The following is a 21,932-nucleotide window of genomic DNA, read 5'->3' as shown; positions in this document are numbered from 1 at the left end:
TGCGTATAGTTAAAATTATAAGGTCTTCATCTTTTGAAGTATCTGATAGTCACCTTCCTTCTCCTCCATGCAACTGGAAAACGGCTGGTGGCTAACTGATGGATCAGTGTGATTGAAGGAGACTGCTTGGGAAACCCTGCGGGTGGTGCTGGCATCAGGGGCTCGATCCCCGGACTAGGAGCAGTCAGTTTTCTCCCTTATCCTAACAGCTTTCTTCTGGTAAGTTAGCTAGGCCAAAGCCTATGACCAAGACTGCATGTAGGCCATGTGGTAACCCACCAGTTGTCCCTTGTATCTATTACCAAGCCCGTGTGTAGTTGGGGGGGCAAATGGGATTGGGTCAACTTCCCAAGGTGAAATGGCTTTAAGGTGCTGTCAGTAAGAGCAAGGGTATGTAATAATAGAAACCAAGAGTATCGAACGGGCATATTACCCCTGATTAATGATTGCATAATGTAACACAGATATTTCAGTAATTGTTCGAGTTCATTGCCATTAAGGGTTGCTGTGTTTAGCCCAATTCGGCCACTAAACCAAGTGAAAACATGATAGCGTTAAAAGGAATTGGCTAATGTTAAAGTTCTGGCACTGCCAAAAGCGGACCCCTGAAAACGTGGCAACACACTTGTTTGTGCAACCGTTGTTTTAGTGAGCTAGAGTTATCTTGGTTCCTTACTACACTTTCTTTGTACAATAACTGTTGAATACTTGGTTGAATAACACAGAAAACTGGCGAACAAAGACCCGTTGCCATGTACACATTTCAAATTACCATTTCGTGTATGGAAACAATTACTGAAATATCTGTGTTACTTATTAATCACAGGATAATACACCATTTGACACCTTGGTTTCTATTATATACTCTTGGTAAGAGAGTTAAGGGGCAATACCACTAGTTTAACACTGTACCTTGTATCTGGAGCCTCCGAAATGCGATCACAAACATCTTTCAGAAGTTAACAAACATAACTTGTTAGTTGATTTTATAAAAATAAGTATAAAAACAATGAGAGTAACTAGTAAATGTTGTAGTTGCTTTTTAAAGTAAATATCCCAACTCTGATTATGTGACCCACCCAGTGAAAACCTGATTAGTTTTTGTAATCTTGTTTTTGCAGTAAATCACGTTGAAATATGACTTATGTACCATTGTATTTCTCCTGTTCATAGAGAATAAGGTTATCTTCATTTCATTTCTGTACATGATGTAATTGTTAGTTACGTGAGTTTGAAACATTGTGGTATCGTTGCCATTTCTAAGCTTGAATAAGCTTTCTTGTAAGCATGGGCTATGTAGTCCAAAAACTACACCTTGATGAATTAAGAGCCCAATAATAAAACAAGTCCCGACTCAAATAAGTAGTGGTTTTCTCTCAGTGGGTCACTAGGAAAACAGGATTTGGGTCACATCTAGTTTTAGCTAGATTGTTTACTTCAGGCTTCAGGATAGCTCATGGCTCATGTTTACATACAAAGTTCCTTTTTAGTTTTTAATCTATGTAGGTCAGTTGGCTCATGAAATATGTAACACAACATTAGCTATGCTTGTGACCTACTTGACATGGTCACTACAATGAGGTGGATGTAGCTATGTTTGGGACCTGTTCTTGTCCTGGTCACTATAATGAGGTGGTCTTATAACATTGCAAATAAGCTAACCAATTGATGTTTGTTTCAGGTGTACCAAGTCACAACTAGCACATACAATTTCTTTGATCGTCACTATGGTCGCAGCTTGGGCAGTGAAGAGGCTGTGTTTAAAGAAGGTAGCACATAATATATCATCATGTATCCTCATGCAATCTCCATAATAGGTCTAATGTATTTCTTCAACAATGGGGACAATGTCAGATTAGAGGTCTTGCCCCTAATATTGGAGCAGCTGCAGCCAATCTATGATTGGTTTGAGTCCCAGACTAACTACAAATTGTTTGCTACCTCTCTACTGATAGTCTATGAAGGAGATATCAGTGTGAAAAAGTGTCCTGAAATAAGACTGGTGGATTTCGCCCACACCTACGAGTCCAGTAACTCTTTAGATGAGAATTTTTTGTTCGGCTTGCGAAAACTCAAGTCACTATTAGAGAGCGTAGCTAAGCAACAATGATGTGTTTTAATGATAATAATTCAATTTTTATTTTTGCGTTGTCAGTGAATATATTTGTGTGTTGGGTTTGATTGTGGCGTTCAATTATGTATCGCGTCCGGTTCGCAGCGGCAGTAGCAGCCGGTACGCTACGTCGTTGTGCAGTACATCGAGTATGGTATAGCTCACATGAGTCTTTTCTCTCTGGGACCAGTAGCGTGTATGTGGACCAAATGTACGATGCCTGGAAGAAGGACCCAAACAGCGTTCATGCGGTGAGTAACTAAGGTAATCTAGTCAAATTTGACACTCTATTTGCAGTCGTGGAATGCTTTCTTTACGAATGTGTCACGAGGAGCGGTGCCAGGGGCAGCCTACCAGCGCCCACCGGACTCGTATCCAATGGTGGGCACTGGAGGAGGAGACGTGGGCAAACACTTGGCCGTACAAGCTCTTATTAGAGCCTACCAGGTAACCAGCCACACCTCCCGTGTGGTGGAGAATCCCTCCATAAGACCGGGAATAATAAATGACATCACCAATGTAATGATGTATTATTACCTTCTTACCTGTACCCCCAATTATTGGGGGTACAGGTAAGAAGGCAAAGCGTGTAAAAACCTGATCTAAACAATCAAACTACTACAAATGTATGGGAGCCAATCACTTTGTATTTTAGTTTTATCAAATACAGAGCAAACTTGTTGTCCTAACATCATCATCATAACAGGACTAGACCACTTTATCCTGTCATTGGGAAGGGGTACAGGTATTACTTTGCAGAATTTCTTCAACAATATCCACCAGAATGTTTAATGCTGGACATTGTGATCCATTGTTTTGATAGTGAATAATACCACCAGCTTTAATATAGTTGAAGTATGTAGTATGCACTCCCTAGCACCATTTGAGGGTGTGCTCAAAATAGAAGCCATAAATCCATACCATATACGGAAAGCTACTGCTTGTCACATTTTCGTGTGTTAATTGTTAACTATGATTTTTTAATTATACAATCCAGGGATAACTGGTGATGGTATATCTACAATCACATGTAATGATCTCTAAGTCTTTATGATGTTTGGCACTGTATGTTATATAGGCACTAAATATTCTATTTCTATCATTGTATTTATTCACAAACAGTTTTTATCATATTGGAAAATTACCTGTCATTTTTCTGAATGCATATATGTTGTCCCTATCAGTAATTAACTTTTTATTATAAATATGCAAAATAATGTAGTTCTGGGAGTATATAACTCTGGATGCATTCTAGAGTAGTGTACATGGAATGTTTGAATCTTTCACAATATCATGTATGAATGATGAATGATCTTAAGGTGATGCCAGGAGTTCCTTGACATGAATTCATGTATAGCTGTGTTCCAATGTGTAGTGCTCTCAGTTTACGTTAATCAAGATTTGGGCTCATCATGTGGCCCCTCTTTCTCTTATGGCACTTATCAATTAGAGATTACTGGAGATAAATAGTCTGTCTATTAGGGCTGTACTGATGCCGATATTATATCGTTATCAGTACTGATATTATGGGTATCGGTCAATTGCAAGTCTACAGTACAGATACTTCAGTGGAGTAGTGTAAGTTTTAGTAAAAGTACTAAAGTACTGTTCTTGTGCAGAAGTGACTTTGTAGACAAATGGTAAGATCCTGGACTACACTGTGAGTTGCCCTTGGTTCAATTCTCCAAGTAGCCATGTGTTCTTTGTTTCATATTTGAGGGTTTTTTGTACCACTTTTTTGGTAATCCATTTTTGTTGTATGATACTACTCTGACATTACACTGACCAAAAACAGACGATTTTAGATGAAAACGCTTTGTGAACAATGAATGTTAGTAAATTCAACACAGCTATAGTAATTATGCTATGTAATCTTATTATGCTAAATCTCACAATACTACATAATATTGGTTACAATTATTAAGCATCGGCTGAATATTTAATATCAGTTTATTAGAAAACCTGTATCGGAAATAGACAATAAATATCAGATATCGGTATTGTCTGTAAAATGTGGTATCGGTACAGCCTTACTGTCTATGCCAGAAAAAAAAAATATATATATATATATATATTTATTACTCACACACAGAATTGTAATCTAGTTTTTGAAGCATGTATGAATTAGCTACAACAGCAAGTTGAATGTAATGATTAGTTGTAATTGTTTGCATGTTAAGCAATAATCAATTATTTACTGTTATCAGGATGTCTGTTGTGGTATCACTCGACATTATTATTATTATTATTGTTTTCACTGTGTGTTTCTAAAGTTGAAAAGTGCACGTACACTCAGTGAGTTATTTATCTGTAGGGACCAATGTTTTAAAATCACTACACCCTCTAGTGTCCCGTGACATTAGTGCGTTGTTAGTATCCTAGATGGGCAATGGTTATTACGTGCTGTGTAGTATGTATTTTATAGACTCTTGTGTGTTTTGTGTAATTGGAGCATTACAAGACAAGTACTACCAATAGTATGTATTACACAGTAAAGACTGTTATTATATATTATACAGGTGAGGGGGCACCATAGAGCCCGTTTGGACCCCCTAGGTATTGTGGGGTCCCATGATGAGATGCTCCCTGAGATGGACTTGGGACACTTGGGACTAGGTGAGTGAGTGGGCTGTGTGCATGTAATTAATACCCCCCCCCCACACACACACACACACACACACACACACATACACACACACACACACACGCTATGCTTAGGCTCCTAGGATAGTAGTAAACACCTTGTGCAGGCTTTGCCTTCCCTCCAGTACCTAACTGGCAAATAAAATAAAATACACTGCCCATCAGGGTCACATAGTCCTCCACAAAAGGAGGAAGGAAATACTTGTGGTATGGATAACATTTCCTTTTATGTATGGCTAGGCCCGCAGCACTCCATGCTGCTCGCAGATTGGCTTTGATATCTCATCCAAGCATTTATGTTACTTCAAATTGCCGGGTCTGCTGGAGTTCTGCTACAAGAGATGCTCAACATGGGTGACTGCATTGGTGGTCTGTGTGGTTTCACATACTGCATTTGTGCACTGCCAAGTCTTATTTCTGGTGCTCACACCTCTGACATGCTCCTCAACAGGCTGTTCTCTTTCCGCAATGCAGTTGTGGCAGGCCCCTATCACTTTCTGAAAGAACCGTCCGCACACACACACACACACACACACACACACACACACACACACACACACACACACACACACACACACACACACACACACACACACACACACACACACACACACACACACACACACACACACACACTATTGCTACTCCCGTATTAAAAAGGGACTGGGAAAGCCAATTCTAACCAGTACACTACACACAGACTGACAGAATACACTAGTACTATGCACACAACACCACCATCACATGCAAAGTCGTATCATTGTGTTTATCAACAGGTGATGTTGACCCTAATCAGGAGTTTGTCTTGCCATTAACAACCAAAATTAATGGGGATAAACCATCGTCACTCCCTCTAAGGGAGATTGTTGCTAGGTTACAGACTGCCTACTGCAATCATATTGGAGTGGAGTTTATGTTCATCAATGAAAGGTGTAGCTATTATTTGGGGTGTGGCTATTATTACGGTAGTACAGGAATGTTTGTGATTGGATAAGAGATCAGTTTGAGACTCCTGACATATTTAAATTATCCGAAGAAGACCAGCGCATATTGTTGGCTAGATTAGTGAGATCAACTCGTTTTGAAGAATTCCTAGCAAAGAAATGGCCAAGTGAAAAACGATTTGGATTGGAGGGGTGTGAGGTGGGTATCTTGCCACTTTTGCTGTTACCATGGCAATGATGACAGGTGCTGATTCCTGCCCTCAAATATATTATTGATGTGTCCAGTGGGAAGGGAGTGGACTCTGTTGTTGTGGGGATGCCACACAGGTTATCTGGTCTCATGTGATGTCGTGTGATCACATGGTCATTTCTGTTGTAGGGGACGTTTAAATGTATTGGCCAATGTTGCTAGGCAACCCTTAGAGCAGATATTTTGTGAGTTTAATAAGGATACACTTGCTGATGATGAGGTGAGGAGACTTGTCTCTACTGTGTGTTCTCATTGGTTTTATTAGGGGTCGGGTGATGTCAAGTATCACCTGGGTATGTCACGACAATGTATCAATCATGCTACTAACAAAGAAGTCAAGATTTCTATTGTAGCCAACCCTTCACATCTTGAAGGTATGTTTTGGGTAGCTAGCTACCAGCTTACACAATTAGTTCATAGTTTGCATACTTTGGTACCCAGAAATTTAGACCCAACCTACGAATATCTTGCACTGCATATCCATAGTCGTAAAGATTTTTTGAATTCAACTAAAATAACCAATCAAATGCAACGAATCTCATTCAAATTCTTTCTAAGAGAACACTGTAAATTGCTAGATTATTCCTCTTTCATGATATTGTATACAGAGCTAGTGTAGTAAATACACCACAACATTTTTTGAGGACAGCTATAGACACATTTGCCATCACCATGTATCCATTTCATTTTATCCACCCAAGTGTAAACACCACAGCATATCGAAATAGCTACATGTACTTCCCAAGAACTACTGTATCACTGATTGGAACTCATTATCGACCTCATTAATTGAAATGACCGATAAGAAATTATTTCTAGCTAACTTTTGTAGCTAACCATTTGTAAATAACTAATTATACATTGTGTTCCTCCTTGTAAATTTCCCAATCCACCCCTCATGTAATTTTCTTTCCCCATGGGCATAATCAGTAAACACTCCCTGCCCAGTAATAATAAATAAATTACATATACTTTGATGACAACAGATTCGCAATCCACTGTATTTTGTGAGTCTTTTTCAATGGGCAGTAATTTTTGGAGGGAGTAGCAGCAGTGTTTGCTGGAGCAACTAATCTGATATTTATGAGTTCCAAATGATTTAGTAATGTAGCAGTGTCAAGAATATCCAATAGCAAACACTGTAATGCATTTCTTGCTGTAGCATGTGATCCAGTGGTGCAAGGGAAAACCCGTGCAGAGCAGTATTACCGTAACGACAAGAACGGGGATCATGTGATGAGCATGCTAATTCATGGTGATGCAGCGTTTGCTGGACAAGGAGTGGTGTATGAGACAATCCACTTGTCTGACCTCCTGGACTATTCTACACATGGAACTATACATGTTGTTGTCAACAACCAGGTTACTAACATGTTGCTAACCACCAGCCAATCACATTACACCATTTCAGATCGGGTTCACCACTGATCCCAGGGAGGCTAGGTCATCACCATATTGTACTGATGTTGCTAAGGTAACCATGTTATGTTGTATTAGTGAGGTGTGTATTGGTGTTACCTAGGTTACCAATGCTCCAATATTTCATGTTAATGCTGATCATCCTGAGGCAGTGATGCACGTTTGTCGTGTTGCTGCTGAATGGCGGCATAAGTTCCGTAAAGATGTAGTCATTGACTTGGTGTGCTATCGCCGTCGTGGGCACAATGAGGGGGACCAGCCAAAGTACACACAACCTCGCATGTACAGTGTGATAGAGGAACATCCTAATGTTTTGGAGCAGTATTCTAAACAACTTCTAGACCAAGGGGTTGTGAGTCAGCAAGAATTTGAGGTCTGTAGTGTCTTGGTGTGTGTACTGTGTATGTGTGGGCGGGCAGGCACACATGCGTGTGTGGGTGTGTGTGCGTACATGTAGTGTAGTGTGGTACCATTCATGTATTAGTATACAGTGTTACAAACATGTACATAAACAGTAGTTTAATTCTAGAAGCATTTTCCTCCAATCCATTCACCCTGTGTCATTGTTCAGTCATGTACCTTTTAACCAACCCAGCCACCATCATTATGATCGTCACATCTCTCCTGTACCCAATTGTGGTCTTCACTCTTTGTTCTAACTGCAGTGTAGCATTCTTAGAGCATTACAATAATACTGGTCATCTTTCATTGCTTTGAGCCAGCATCTCTCTACATGTAGGCTATTGTAAACACCTTCTACACTATCCCACACACATTGTCAGATTCTGCTACTGTATATCAGATTGTGAGCTTCTTGTAGAACTGTAACAACACCGAAACAAGGTACATAGTGTGGGACAATTGTTACAATAAAGATTAGAATTGCACTTATTGCAAGGATACAGATAAAAGTACATTTCAAATAAGCACAAAGCCAGTATAGCTAAAAGCAGTCTATTAGAGGTGAACACTCACATCCAGGAGCCCTCACATGATGCTAATCCACTGACAACATGTGAACATCACCTGGTATCCTTATGTCAGAGATGGATAATGGTTCACTTGCTATACAGGGGAAATCCTCTATTTATCACTTGTTTGGCTTGGTCACCCCCTACTATGAATTGAATTACATCACTATTGTAACTGAAAGTACTGTATTAGATCCTGTGTCTACAAATACTGTAGGAATGTTATGAAATCCTCCCAGAGTAAGCTAGAAAGAGGTGTACTATTTTTCTTTCCCACTAAACACTGAGCACAAGAAAGGAGGCTAATGACAATGCAGTAGATGGGTGCCTAACTGAAAAGTTTGGCAAATAAACATGCCAAGTAATTAGAATTAACACTACATAAACCTACCAGCCAATACCATTGTAGGTGTAATTGGCAAGAAACTGTTGGAGAAATTTCCTTTGATTTCCAGTCCTGCAAAACTTTATACTGTATTTATTATTACATAGTAATTATACAATTATCACATTCTGGTTAACCAGTCAATATATTAGCATATCCTTTCCCACAAAAGCCAATCAGAATGTGTTGGTTATAATATACTGTTGCACCAATAGTTCAACTCTTGGTTGTACAATAACTTGTACAGTATACATGTGTGGACTAGTTAATGTTATGATGTCATGTTCCTCAACTATAGAGCGAGAAAGCCAAATATGATAAAATTTGTGATGAAGCTCACAGCAAGGCCAATGACGAGATAAAGACACTATCCCATTGGTTGGATTCTCCATGGAAAGGTACAGTTAAATAGTTTAACCTGTTAGTTGCTAGAGTTACCATTTGTCAGATTTCTTTCCTGATGATCCCTCTGCACCTGAGCCAATACCAACTGGTGTTGCCATGGATACCTTAGAGCACATCGGCACTGTATTTAGCACTCCTCCAGAAGGTTTCACCCTTCATAAAGGTATGACCTTATAGCATCCTGTGTATATACTTTGTGGTGTTTTTATGTGTTAATGGTACCAGTTTAGATACTGTGTATATAATAGTGCCATGTTGCAGGTATTAACAGAATGTTGAAGGGTCGGCAAGAAATGATGTCTAGCAGAATGGTAGACTGGGCACTGGGAGAGGCAATGGCATTTGGCTCCTTGTTACGTGAAGACTGTCATGTGAGGTTGAGTGGGCAAGATGTTGAGAGGGGAACCTTCAGGTGGGTGTGATAATCAGCTCATGTGATATCATGTGATCACCGTATACAGCCATCGACATCATGTGATTCATGACCAAAAGGATTTTTTGAAAACATACCGCCCACTCAACGACCTGTTTCCAGGGCAACAAAAGGAGTACACTGTGTGTAATAGTTCATTGTCAGAGTATGCTATTCTCGGTGAGTGGTGTTGTCATGATTACCCAGTTACTAAGTTGCTGGTTGCTAGGGTTTGAATTAGGATTCTCAATGAGTAACCCGATGGCATTGGTGTGCTGGGAGGCTCAGTTTGGTGATTTCCATAACAATGCTCAGGTGTGCACTATGTGAAGTCTATAATTATTATACTTACCACCTCATGTTCATTTATACAGTGTATTATAGACCAGTTCATAGCTAGTGGACAAGACAAGTGGTACAGACAGACTGGACTGGTGTTATTACTGCCTCATGGTTATGAGGGTATGGGTCCTGAGCACTCTTCAGCAAGATTAGAACGATTCCTTCAACTATGTAGTGACGAGCCTGATGTTATCCCAGTATGTAATCTTAACTGTGTTCACCTCACCTCATTACTAAGTTTCCCCACCCCCATGCAGGAATACACAGAGACAGAACAACTATTGCACTGCAACATGCAGGTTAGTTCTAGCTAACATGACATTGCTTGAATTGATCCAGCTGATTGGTCCACAGGTCGTCAACTGCACCACACCTGCCAACTTCTTTCATGTGTTGCGTCGTCAAGTGGTGTACCCATTTAGGAAACCCGTTAGTGGTTACCATGCCAACCAGTAGTATCATGTAATACTCACACAGTTGGTTGTCATGACACCCAAGAGTCTACTCAGGCATCCTGACGCTAAATCCTCATTGGACGAAATGTCAACAGGTGTGTTATGTACACCCCTAAGGCAATGGCATGTTGCAATATGCATTGCATATGCTGTAGGGACCAGTTTCCAATGGCTAATACCAGACAAGCAGGCTGATCCTGCTAAAGTGAAGAAGTTGCTATTTTGCTCTGGTAAAGTTTACTATGATCTTGTGAAGGTTAGCAGAAGTTAATAGAAGTATTATAACAGTTGTATGATGTGCTATTAATAGAGTAGGGCTGCGAAAGATCTTAATGATGAAGTGGCTATAGCTAGAGTGGAACAGGTTAGTTGCCAATAACTTGTCATAAAATTACTTCATGTTACATGATCTTCATTCTTTCCAGCTATCTCCATTCCCATTCCATTTAGTACAAAATGAGATAAAACGTTTTCATGGTGCTAAAGAGATCACATGGGCTCAAGAAGAACCCAAGAATGCCGGAGGCTGGACCTACGTACAACCTCGAATCACCACAGTGATTGATGATAACAGCAAGACATTAACGTTAGTACTATTCCTAATAAAGCAATGTTGTGTAATGTACTATAAACAGGTATGCTGGTAGACACACTATTGCTGCTACGGCAACAGGTAACAAAATGGCTCATGAACAAGAGCAAGAACAATTATTACAGAGTGCTTTACAAATCTAGCCAATCAAATTGTACACAATGTGTGGACATCATATATTATATTATGATTTAGTTCAGTTTGGCTGATCAGAAGGATACTGGTCTCCAGGGTAGCTGCGATAACGTTGCTGCATGTATTGCTGTTGAGCTGGGTGGTGGGGAGGAGTTGGATACATGCCTCCTGCTGGATTGTGATTGGGTGGAAGATAAGATGGATGACCCCAGTGAGGTGGTGGTTGTTGAGCTCCATAGTAACCACTAGGCATCATCCTGGCAGGAGGGGCACGTGCCACACCCACTGATCGTCGTACATTATCAATACTGTTTGGACCACAATGAGGTGGCAGGTGGTCTGATTGGCTAGTTGGATCCTAAAGAATGGGATACCATTACAAACTGTTTGTACTCTAAATATTGCTCACCCTGAGCACTCCATCTTTCACCATCTCAGCTTGCATAAACTGTGTGTGTCGCACTACCAGGTTATCTCTAGTGGTCTGCGGGTGGGTAGGGACTACCCCTCTTATGCCCATACGTATCAGCTGTTGTGGGGAATACCCATTAGTAAGGACCACATGACAGAACCATTATACCTGTCCATTAAGATCTCTCACATTCAGATCAAGATTCTTTACTCGAGCCTCAAGTGTTCTCTTGTCAGCCTCTCCTTGTTTGAGTCGGTCTTGTAAGAATGTGATGTTGTCCATGTACTAAACACATGTGACTATAATAATTGAAGGCTGTGAGACTTATAACCCAGCATACCTCATCATTTTGATCCTTCAGCTCATCACGTTCCACTCGTACACTCTCAGCTTCCAGTTTTACAGCTTCTAGTTCTCGCTGCAGCTGAGCCAGCTGGTGTTGTAGGTGTGGCTGCTCAGCTCCGCCTCCTATAGCTACATCATAAGATGTTACAGCTGCTAATCACATGATGTAACAGAGCTTACCAGATTTGTAGTCAGTTAAACTATCCTGCAATTTCTTATTCTCAGTTAACAACCGAGCTCTCTCTGTGTGCAATGTTTCCATCTCATGTTGATGAGTCTCTAACTGTCTCTGTAACTCTGTCTTCTCCTTGACAACAGCGTCATAGTTACCTATGAGTGTTACATAATATAACCATGGCAACAGCAAATAATAGATACTTACCACTGTTCACTCGGGTGGATAGCTGTCGTGACAACTCTTCAACTTTTAGTTTGAGGTTAGCACAGTTATCTAAAGCTTCTCTTTTCCCTTGTGACTCTCGAGTAACTAGGTCTTGTTTGTCTGATACCAGCTTGACCAGTCGTTGCTCCTTGCTACGGTACATCTGCCTCTGTTCATCAAATTGTTGCTGAAGCATTTCACACTTTCTCTGCCAATCCTGAGCCTCTGGGGAAGTCTACAATGATGATGTAATAATCAAGCTATTATGACATGTTGAAAAATCAACATTACTGACTAATAACAGTGCAGTCCCTGGAAGCCACAATGTGGTCGGGGAAATATACATGTTTACATATAAGTGAATGCCTACATAATACCCACCTCTTGCACTGCACTGTGTTCAGAACTGCTACCACTGACAAAACCAGATTCTGTACTAGTGCCATCCAATTGGTCTCCCTGTTGTTTCAGTGTCTCCTTAGCAACCTGGAGTTGTTCCTGAACTTTCTTCAACTCGGATGACAAGATGGAACAGAATTCATCTTTCATCTTAACACTCTTACTCAGTTTCTGTACTTGAAGTTGTAAGGTCTTTACATCACTGTCATTAGGGGCACCATCATCTGAACTAGTATTGGTTGTGAAACTGGTGATCTGTGCCTTCAACTCTGTTATTTGTTGCCTCTGGCGTTCTATAACATCTTCTAACTGGTCAATTTTCTGTCAAGTCAAGCACATGAGGTAAAGTGTTTAAATGACCAATAGCTTACCACTGCAGTCACGTATCCAGAGTGGCCTTTATTGGTCAAGTTATTCAGGGCAGTTTTCAGCCTGTTATTCTCTGCTAGTAAAGTATCCAAAATTTGCTTGGATGGCCCAGGGATATGAGCTGTGGCTGAAGCCTTACCACCATCAGCTGTCGGTTTACTATTGAGTTTCTTCTCTAGACTTGATGCTCTATTCTCCACCCTCACCAGGGCTATTTCTAAACGACTTATCTTCTGTTTCATCACCTCTGACTGCTCCTTCTTCTCTTCTAATTGCTTGGCCAGTTCCGATACACCCAAAACGCGATATCTACATAAGTGTTAAGTATATAATCTAGTACGTGTGTGGGTTACACATCTCACTCCACCAACCTGTAGTTTTTCAATTCCTCGTCTTTCTTCTCCATATCTTCAGCGTATTTACGCTGCCAGTCAACTACGGCGCTACTAGTCTCCCCTGTATTCTCCATTCTTACAACACGTATACGTATTAATCATGTACTAATGGGATCATCTATTACTGTACAACCTCGCTACGTTTATCTACTACTTCAACTCGACTACTGACTACACTTCTAGACCCAATGAGACTAATACAATTTAACACTTCCTTTTGGGATTGATGATGTGACAAAGAGAAGGAAAGTCCCTCCTGATGACGTCAAATACGTAAAGGATGTGTTAGATATTCCCGCGTAGTTTCCACTTCACACGTCCCTAACAGCGGGTAAAGGGAAATGTACCCAGTAGAGCGAGTAGGGAAGATTTTATTAGTTGGGAAATAAGTTGCTATGCACACACACGTGTTACAGTCCATCACGTGACGCAGCTATGTTGGTGTTGCTGGTACTCAGCTTACTAACCCAGGGACGTGTAGAGGGTGCTGTGGAGGCGGACAAGATTAACGTACACGTGGTTCCGCATACACACGACGATGTTGGCTGGCTGAAGACGGTGGACCAGTATTACTATGGCGGTGAGGGCGTGGCGGGGGATGGGTTTGTGGTCTACACAATACTTCACATACAGCTAACAACAGTATCCAACATGCTGGAGTGCAGTATATACTAGATAGTGTGGTTGAAGAGTTAGCAGATGATGAGAAAAAGACATTCATCTACGTTGAGATGGCCTTCTTCACAAGATGGTGGAACGAGCAGTCCAAGGAAACACAGCAGCTGGTATGGGATGGTTACGTAATGTCACATGTGTGTATTACTATGATACAGGTACACAAATTAGTAAGTAATAAGCAACTAGAGTTTATTAATGGTGGATGGTGTATGAATGATGAAGCATCGACTGATTACAATGCTATAATTGATCAAATGAGTCTTGGTAAGCACTAATTAGGATACCGCTAGGTTGTTATGACAACACTACAGGGATAAGGTTCATATCGGACACATTTGGGCCAGAGCATCGTCCACGGATTGGATGGCATATTGATCCTTTTGGTCACTCTGCGGAACAAGCTTCCTTATTTGGAATGGTAATGTAGCTGTAGTGTATTTATGAGATGTTGTAATGTGATTTCTCCGCAGATGGGATTTGATGGCTTCTTCTTTGGTCGTATTGACTATGATGATAAGAAGCTAAGACTGAAGGATAAACAGATGGAGATGGTATGGCGTGGCAGTGAGAGTCTTGGACAGCAGACTGAGATATTTACTGGAGTATTGTACAATGGTTATGGTCCGCCTGGGGGATTCTGTTTTGACCAGTTCTGTGCCGACCAACCAATAATGGTAATGTGGTGTACACTAAATGGGATATGCATTGTCATGACAACAGGATGACAAAGATCTGTTTGACTACAATGTTGACGAGCGAGTTCAGTCCTTCCTAAAAGCTTGTAAAGATCAGGTAGGTGAAGTGTACTTATGACCGTATTGATCGGCTGTTGACTATTGCAGGCTAGTCATTATCGTACCAATAATATCATGTTAACAATGGGGTCAGACTTCCAGTATGAGAATGCTCACTTGTGGTACAAAAACTTGGACAAGTTGATACATTACGTCAGTCTGGTAAGTGTCAATGCTGTACAACCTATGTCACAATAATTTACTAGTGGTGTTTTGTTCGTCTACCCTTCCTGTGCATGTTGTACCTGTCTCATTATAAAGATTCTTGTCATCATCTGATTTTTCTATTCATTTACGGAGCTACAGACATATAGCAAGCTGTGTTTAAGTGCTTTGGTTAAAAGCATTGTGGCCACAAACTTCACCCAAGGCTTGTTGTAACCAATACTACTAAAATACTCTAATAAAGCAGTCACCCTAATACAGCAAACTAGTACTCTAATAGAGCAGTCATGCATATTTACAGCTGTGAATTAATGTATTGTGTACAGGTAAGATTCAAGTGCTGTTATAAATTAGTTTCTTAGTTGCTAGTTTGTCATCTATCAATACTCAAAATGTGGGCAAGCATACGAGGTGTATGTATTTAATGGCTATAATAGATACCTCACATAATGCAACTTATTTGCTAAATATCCACACTCTAGAGATGTGAAACATTGTTGATGTAGTAAGGAAATGGTAATGCAAGAAACCAGTAAGTATGCCTAACTAAACAACAGAATTTTGGTGGGACTAAAGTTTGGGTATTTGGCAAATTGAAGGAAATTTACAGTTTGACTGATTAGCTGAATTTCCAAACTTTAAAATGCATCACCAAACTTGTTAGTGGGTCATTACAAGAAATTCTGGGACCAATGTATCACTGATTAGATACTTATTTCACCACATACTCATTTCACCACTTACTCAGGGTTCTCAATGTCTATTACTGTAGTATACAAAGAAATTATATAGCATCGCCTACCCTTTTTAGCAGTCTGCATATTCGTTTAGTTGCCAGCTGTTTATAATGATACTTGTAAATTTCAACAAGTGACCAGTGTACAATAAAGGCAGTTATTCTGCTGACTGTTGGATATAGTGTTTCTCTAGCCATCTGTTAAAGTATCCAAACTATTAAGTATGAACTCTTTATTAGCAGCAAGAGTTCATACTTAATAGTTTGGATACTTTAACAGATGGCTAGAGAAACACTATATCCAACAGTCAGCAGAATAACTGCCTTTATTGTACACTGGTCACTTGTTGAAATTTACAAGTATCATTATAAACAGCTGGCAACTAAACGAATATGCAGACTGCTAAAAAGGGTAGGCGATGCTATATAATTTCTTTGTATACTACAGTATACAAAGACCGGTTAATATGATTTGACCGGTTAATAGCCGCGACTACTATAACTTTCAACAAGCAAAACCCTGCGGATACTATGCGAAGGCGGCTACTATCCAAGGGCGGCTACTATGAGCTTGTGTGGCAGCAGCCCGTGGCGTTTATACGGATTCATGAGTGACTGACCTTGTTTAATCATCTGTCAATACTGTCATTCATTTTAACTTCTCTCAAAAATGCTATTACCTTAAAACAACTCCTTTGCCTGGTTTCTGCTTCAAACGTGTCTAGTCAACACTTGCAACAGTATGTTCAGATACAAGCCACGGCTCTTATAACAATAATTCTAGGCTGTGGAGCGGCTACTATCCGGGGGCGGATATTATATGAGCTGCAGCTATTAACGGGTCAAATACAGTAGCTATATATTGCATGGTGAAAATCTGATTGAATTTTATGCCAATGTCAGGTAATATGTGTGCTATTTTACACGAAAACAAGGTACACTTTTAACACGCATGGTATAAATGCTAGCAGTAAGCAGGAGCTTATAAGTGCCGGTTATTTTGCACCTGCGGCACTCTGCAGTAAACAAATTCTTTGATGATGAACTATACTGAGCTAGGTTTTGTGAATATTGTGCATTTTTATGTATTATGGTGAATTGTGTTAATTTCAAAAAAAAATTTGTGACCATAACAGGCAATGAAACAAAAGGCTTTAGTCCAGTGATTAGACACAACCATTTATTGCAAACTAATATATATGTTACACATGAAGCACATAATTGAGTGTTCTCTGGATATATATATATATATATATATATATATATATGTTTGCAAGTAATGGCAACTTAATTGTGATATTCAATCCTCTTAAATACTTAACTCTTCCTATAACTTACCCCCACCCCTCCAATTGTCATGATTACAGACTAACGAGGTGAACATCTTCTACTCCACTCCATCTCGTTATGTTGACGCCATACACCAAGCCAACATGACGTGGGAGGTGAAGACAGATGATTTCTTCCCTTATGCTGATTGCCCGTGGTGCTACTGGACTGGCTATTTCACTAGTAGAGTGGCTTTGAAGGGTTATGTGCGCAAGTTGAATGGGCTACTCCAGGTAATAATTAATTTTGTTGTGATGATGTATATCTGTTGCTATGGTGAGCAGACATGTCGTCAGTTGGAAGCCATGCATGGTGAGATGATTGAAATGTCTCCAGGAAAACTAGGTATGTAAGAACGTACACTGAATGGCACACAACAGCAGTTATTTCTCTGGGACTTTCCTTCGGAATTAACTTATGGTCTTCAAATAATGAGTGGGGGAGCACTTCTGTTGAGTTTAGTTCTATTAGTCTAAACTCACCAAAAAAGGGTTTTGCATTGCATGTATGTTTTTGCACAGGATGGGGGGCGTGGGGCACTTTCTGTCTGCCTAGCTAGCTGCTAAGGTGTAGTTTGTGAAGTGGGTAGACTGGTCTACTGACTGACTTTGGTAGCTGTAACCTCATGAAGTTGCCATTGTAGCTCTGTATCCCTTACTGGAAGGACTTAGTGTCTTCTAGGAATTTCATCTAATAAAGGTGGAATGTGATTTGTTAATGGAAGCTGCAATGGTACTCTCAGTGAAGCATATATACCCCAGTTCATCATTGTTCTCTGCTCTTTCACAACAAATACAATACACAGCAGTTATTTCTCTGGCCCTTTTCCTTTCTTTGGCCCTTTTCCTTTCTTTGGCCCTTTTCCTTTCTTTAGCCCTTTTCTGCTTCACCTTATTGTAAGTAATAATTTATCCAGTTCTTGTTAGGTTAGGTAATCCAAAGGCTGCAGCACATGTTGCTGTCAGACCTTCAGTGCTGGTCACTATAAAGTGCTAGTAACAATAAGGCCAGTGTAGTTATTAGCTTGTGTAATTTTCTTGAAACAAGGTTGTGTTGGATTTGTTTGGTTGTTTCCCATTCATTGGGTTGCGATTTTAATGAAAAAGTTAAACAACATAATCTTGCATCCTCAATTTGCACAAAAACTGCTACTTGTTGTCAAGCCCCCCAAGCACTCTGGCTACGTACTCTGGCCTGAAAACCATGATGCCCTACATTATCAAGGGGAACATTGTACCAGAATAATTGTGTTATACTGTTTTACAGCTAGTGCGATGGGTGTGGCTCAGCATCATGATGCTGTCTCGTAAGTTGTTTTTATTACTGTCCACCCATCATATTGATTATCACAGTGGCACAGAGAAACAACATGTTGCCAATGACTATGCCAAACGTCTGCATATAGGGCAAGTGGAGTGTGAGGTGGGTGTGTCTTTTGCTGTATCACATGATCCCTATGTTATATAGCAAATGGTTACCATGGCAGTAGGAGACATGGCAAAGAAAACGCATGCTGCTCCATCACTTAAACTGTCAACTTGTGAATACCTCAACATCAGTGTGTGTCCAGCAACTAGTAGTGCTGATTCTGTATGTGTGGTTACAGTGTGTATCCATGGTAACCACTGATGTGTGTGTTTAGTTTGATATTATGGTATATAATCCGGTGGGTCGTCAAGATGATGCCATAGTAGTGAGAGTACCAGTAACTACTGAAAAACTGGTTGTGATGGATGCCAATTCTAAAAGTGTTACCTGTCAGGTGGGATTGTGTGTTCCAGACATGATGATAATGTTTCATCTGTAGATAGTACCAGTTTCCATGGCAACATCTATGGCCAGAGGTGATCATGGTAGTTCTCAGTATGAACTGGTGTTCATGGCAACAGCCCCACCCCTTGGTTACAACACTTACTTTATGAGACCGGCTACCACTGGTCAGCAGTGTGTGATTTCCACGGTGACATATCCCACTGCTGACATTAGTATATCAAATAAAGTGAGTGGTTGCCATGGATATGATTGTCATCGCTTAATTCTCACAGCAATATAAAGTGACAGTGGATGGTGGGAGTGGTCATGTGAAGGAAATATCCAATCAGGTGTCAGGAGCCAGTGTCATGTTAGATCATCAGTTTCTGTGGTATTGGTCTAGTGAGGGAAATAATAAGAATAGTTCTCAGGTGGGTGTGATCACTACAACACACCTGTTACCATGGTGATAATGATGCAGGCATCTGGTGCGTATATATTCCGTCCCAACTCATCTGACAGTTATCCTGTAAATAACAATACCAACAAGGCCAACATTACCGTTGCTATGGTGAGTGTTTACTATGGGATATATGTTGGTAGTCATGGTGACCACATAGGGACCGGTAGTCCAAGAGGTGTGGCAACAATTTGCATCATTTGCTAGTCAAGTTGTCCGTCTGTATGTTGGTACTGGCCATGTTGAGATGGAGTACACCATTGGACCAATCCCTATAAGGTGTAGTGACAACCACCTTGTTTAGTGTTTATCAATTGTTGCCATAGTGACAAGAAGGGTAAAGAGATCATTAGTCGCTATGCCACTACCATGGCAACTAACAAAATGTGGTACACTGATGCTAATGGCCGTGAGATGAAATTAAGAGTGTATGTGTGTTAATTAGTTCATATTTGTATGTGTCCATTTTTTTTTTTTTTTTAATTTGTTTATTATTGCCAGTTAATTGATTACAGGAGGGATAATAGGGCCACCTGGCAGCTCAACAATACAGAGCCAGTGGCTGGTAACTATTACCCAGTTAATAGTAGGATTAGTATCCAGGTAGGCTATAATGATAGTCAGTACATCACTATTACTCTCCCCCATATTAGGACACAACTAGTAACACACAGTTCACAGTATTAACAGACAGGTCTCAGGGTGGATCAAGCTTAAAAGATGGGTGTGTAGAATTGATGGTATGTGGTGTGTGCGTGCGTGCGTGCGTGCGTGCGTGTGTTGGTGTGGCACACATGCATGATTCTCCTTACTCTTTATGTCATGGTAAGGTTCAGGTGGGATTTCACCCATACCTTCACCAATGAGTCATGGTGTTGGGAGGTACTAGTATTTGAAGTTGGTTGTTGTTACTGTATGGGTTTGGGTTGGAGAGTTCAACTCTGTAAGTCATCTGTCTCATGTATTATTCCTACAGGCAATCTATTACCAAGGGTCCATAATAAGAAGAGTTGCCATCTGTGATTGTTTACTAGTTAAGCACTTTCTGGTATGGGGCCAAGCAGATCAAAAGCTACTAACTGTAGTGAACCACTCTTTAGTGTCACTTTGTTTCTTGTGGCTGGTGATTTTCTTGCAGCATAAGCAACAGCACCAAGAGGGATTTAAGAGGGATTGGTGTTGTTGCCTATGCTGCAACAGCACAACTGCAATATAACCAGGCGACTAAATCCTTCTTAACACATGCATGCAATCATACAAAATATTATGATAATCACAATAAATTATTAGATCATGCACAGTGATGTCACATCAGGATCTGTTGCCATAGGTACATCGTCGTATTCTCCATGATGATGGTCGTGGTGTGGGGGAGCCCCTAAATGAGAAAGGAGTGTCGGGTGATGGATTAGTAGTGAGAGGTGTGTTGTGGGTGTGTTCTACTGCAGCTGTAACCATAGTTACTGTTTTAAAGGTAAACACATGGTCATCGTGGACACCATAGACCAGTCAGCCAAGGCACATCGTCTTGTTGGTGAGAAGATGTTAGTTCCCCCAACAATACTTATACACGATGGCAGTGAAGCCATAACAGATTTTAATAGTAGCTATAACTCTCAGGTATTGTGGTGTGCTTTAATAATAATGCTATCGTTACCATGATTACAGGTTGGGGGACTGACTACTAACCTGCCGGATAATGTTCACCTATTGACAGTCGAGTTGCTAACTGATAAGAGTGTGTTACTAAGAGTGGAACACATGTTTGCTGTTAAAGAGGACGCTAATCTCTCTACTTCGGTCACCATCAATGTTAAGGTGGGCTGTTTATAGGAACTGTATCCAGCAATGAGTTGTGGATAGAAGTTTAGCGATTCAACATATAATATTGTACACTGGAACTATGATGGATTTTAGCACAGTGAAAATTTTTGCTGCAATAAAAAAAGGAAACCTACCTGTTGGTACCATAATCTTTGTACAGGTGTAGCAACCTGGGAGCAGAGTCCCTGCCCTTCTGATTTTAGTTTACAAAATGACCAAGATACTCTAATAGAGCAGTCAGTGCATAAATTGATCTCAGAAAGCTAATTTTCCTGTGGGGCATGCCCCCAGACCTCCTTAGATTGAAAGACCATGCTTCAAATATTGACTGTGCATTACACAATATTGTGCCTAGCTTTACAGAGCCCCCCCCATCTAAAAATATTTAATTTTTATTGTGGAGGTTTTTAAATGGTTTCACTCTCACCAGTGTTTAATAAAGTGGATGTTGTTTGACAAACTGATGCGTATGCTAATTTACAACATATACATGTCATATAGGACATGTTCAACATGTTTGCAATAACTCATTGTGAAGAGATGACACTGACTGGGGACCAGCTGGCGTCTGCTGTTAAAAGGTACACTTGGAACGATGCCACCCCACCAACTGGTATGTAGTCTTGTTGGTCATGTGATCTCATGTGATCCCTACCATCAGATACTTCACGTCAAGTAGACCCATCAGCTATCACTTTGGCTCCCATGGTAATAACTACCTTGAAGTGTGAAATAGCCCGGAAGACATTCCATAGCAGCTAAACTATTTATAGTTATAATTGTAAACATGTCATTGTTTAGTTTCCCATTATGGTATTTATGTGTA

General features: G+C 40.4%; 4 protein-coding genes across 5 annotated transcripts in view; 3 read left to right on the top strand and 1 right to left on the bottom strand.

Annotated features, from left to right (window-relative positions):
* The window catches only part of LOC136260266 (inositol polyphosphate multikinase-like), a 12,355-nt gene extending 10,196 nt beyond the window's left edge, over positions 1–2,159 (top strand). The window contains exons 4-5 of the mRNA XM_066053944.1: positions 1,682–1,769; positions 1,818–2,159. Of these exons, the coding sequence (XP_065910016.1) occupies positions 1,682–1,769; positions 1,818–2,110 (381 nt within the window). The 3' untranslated portion in view covers positions 2,111–2,159. The remainder of the gene's footprint in view (positions 1–1,681; positions 1,770–1,817) is intronic.
* On the top strand, positions 2,156–11,130 carry LOC136260262 (2-oxoglutarate dehydrogenase complex component E1-like). Of its 2 annotated transcripts, XM_066053939.1 has the most exons (24): positions 2,157–2,364; positions 2,411–2,560; positions 4,633–4,729; positions 5,533–5,686; positions 5,731–5,899; positions 5,945–6,027; positions 6,080–6,170; positions 6,216–6,324; positions 7,113–7,312; positions 7,362–7,424; positions 7,473–7,742; positions 9,024–9,123; positions 9,174–9,293; positions 9,392–9,542; positions 9,592–9,722; positions 9,772–9,857; positions 9,917–10,081; positions 10,142–10,183; positions 10,239–10,313; positions 10,362–10,434; positions 10,495–10,595; positions 10,650–10,703; positions 10,765–10,925; positions 10,975–11,130. In XM_066053939.1, exons 1-24 carry the CDS (start codon positions 2,197–2,199, stop codon positions 11,072–11,074), a joined length of 2,913 nt encoding a protein of 970 aa, XP_065910011.1. In that variant the 5' UTR covers positions 2,157–2,196; the 3' UTR covers positions 11,075–11,130. The 2 variants fall into 2 exon arrangements, with proteins under 2 accessions (XP_065910010.1, XP_065910011.1); XM_066053938.1 differs by having other exon boundaries at positions 2,156–2,364; positions 9,917–10,183.
* LOC136260265 (early endosome antigen 1-like) lies at positions 11,026–13,721 on the bottom strand. Its single transcript, XM_066053942.1, has 9 exons — positions 13,345–13,721; positions 12,976–13,282; positions 12,587–12,925; positions 12,206–12,440; positions 12,004–12,153; positions 11,819–11,952; positions 11,647–11,763; positions 11,476–11,595; positions 11,026–11,424 (listed from the first exon to the last, which is right to left on the bottom strand). Exons 1-9 carry the CDS (start codon positions 13,440–13,442, stop codon positions 11,128–11,130), a joined length of 1,797 nt encoding a protein of 598 aa, XP_065910014.1. The 5' UTR covers positions 13,443–13,721; the 3' UTR covers positions 11,026–11,127.
* Positions 13,615–21,932, top strand: LOC136260263 (lysosomal alpha-mannosidase-like). The gene is made up of 25 exons (XM_066053940.1): positions 13,615–13,948; positions 14,002–14,153; positions 14,202–14,310; positions 14,358–14,464; positions 14,517–14,720; positions 14,767–14,838; positions 14,889–15,002; positions 17,109–17,303; positions 17,355–17,415; positions 18,337–18,376; positions 18,423–18,492; positions 18,538–18,660; positions 18,713–18,832; positions 18,878–19,069; positions 19,116–19,253; positions 19,304–19,393; positions 19,443–19,561; positions 19,609–19,710; positions 19,798–19,885; positions 19,936–20,022; positions 20,613–20,703; positions 20,757–20,902; positions 20,951–21,100; positions 21,608–21,719; positions 21,768–21,932. The coding sequence occupies exons 1-25, from the start codon at positions 13,804–13,806 to the stop codon at positions 21,866–21,868; spliced, it is 2,928 nt and encodes a 975-aa protein (XP_065910012.1). The 5' UTR covers positions 13,615–13,803; the 3' UTR covers positions 21,869–21,932.

The sequence above is a fragment of the Dysidea avara genome, chromosome 7, assembly GCF_963678975.1.
Source record: "Dysidea avara chromosome 7, odDysAvar1.4, whole genome shotgun sequence".
Classification (NCBI taxonomy): domain Eukaryota; kingdom Metazoa; phylum Porifera; class Demospongiae; order Dictyoceratida; family Dysideidae; genus Dysidea; species Dysidea avara.
This window is presented reverse-complemented; position numbering and strand designations above follow the sequence as displayed.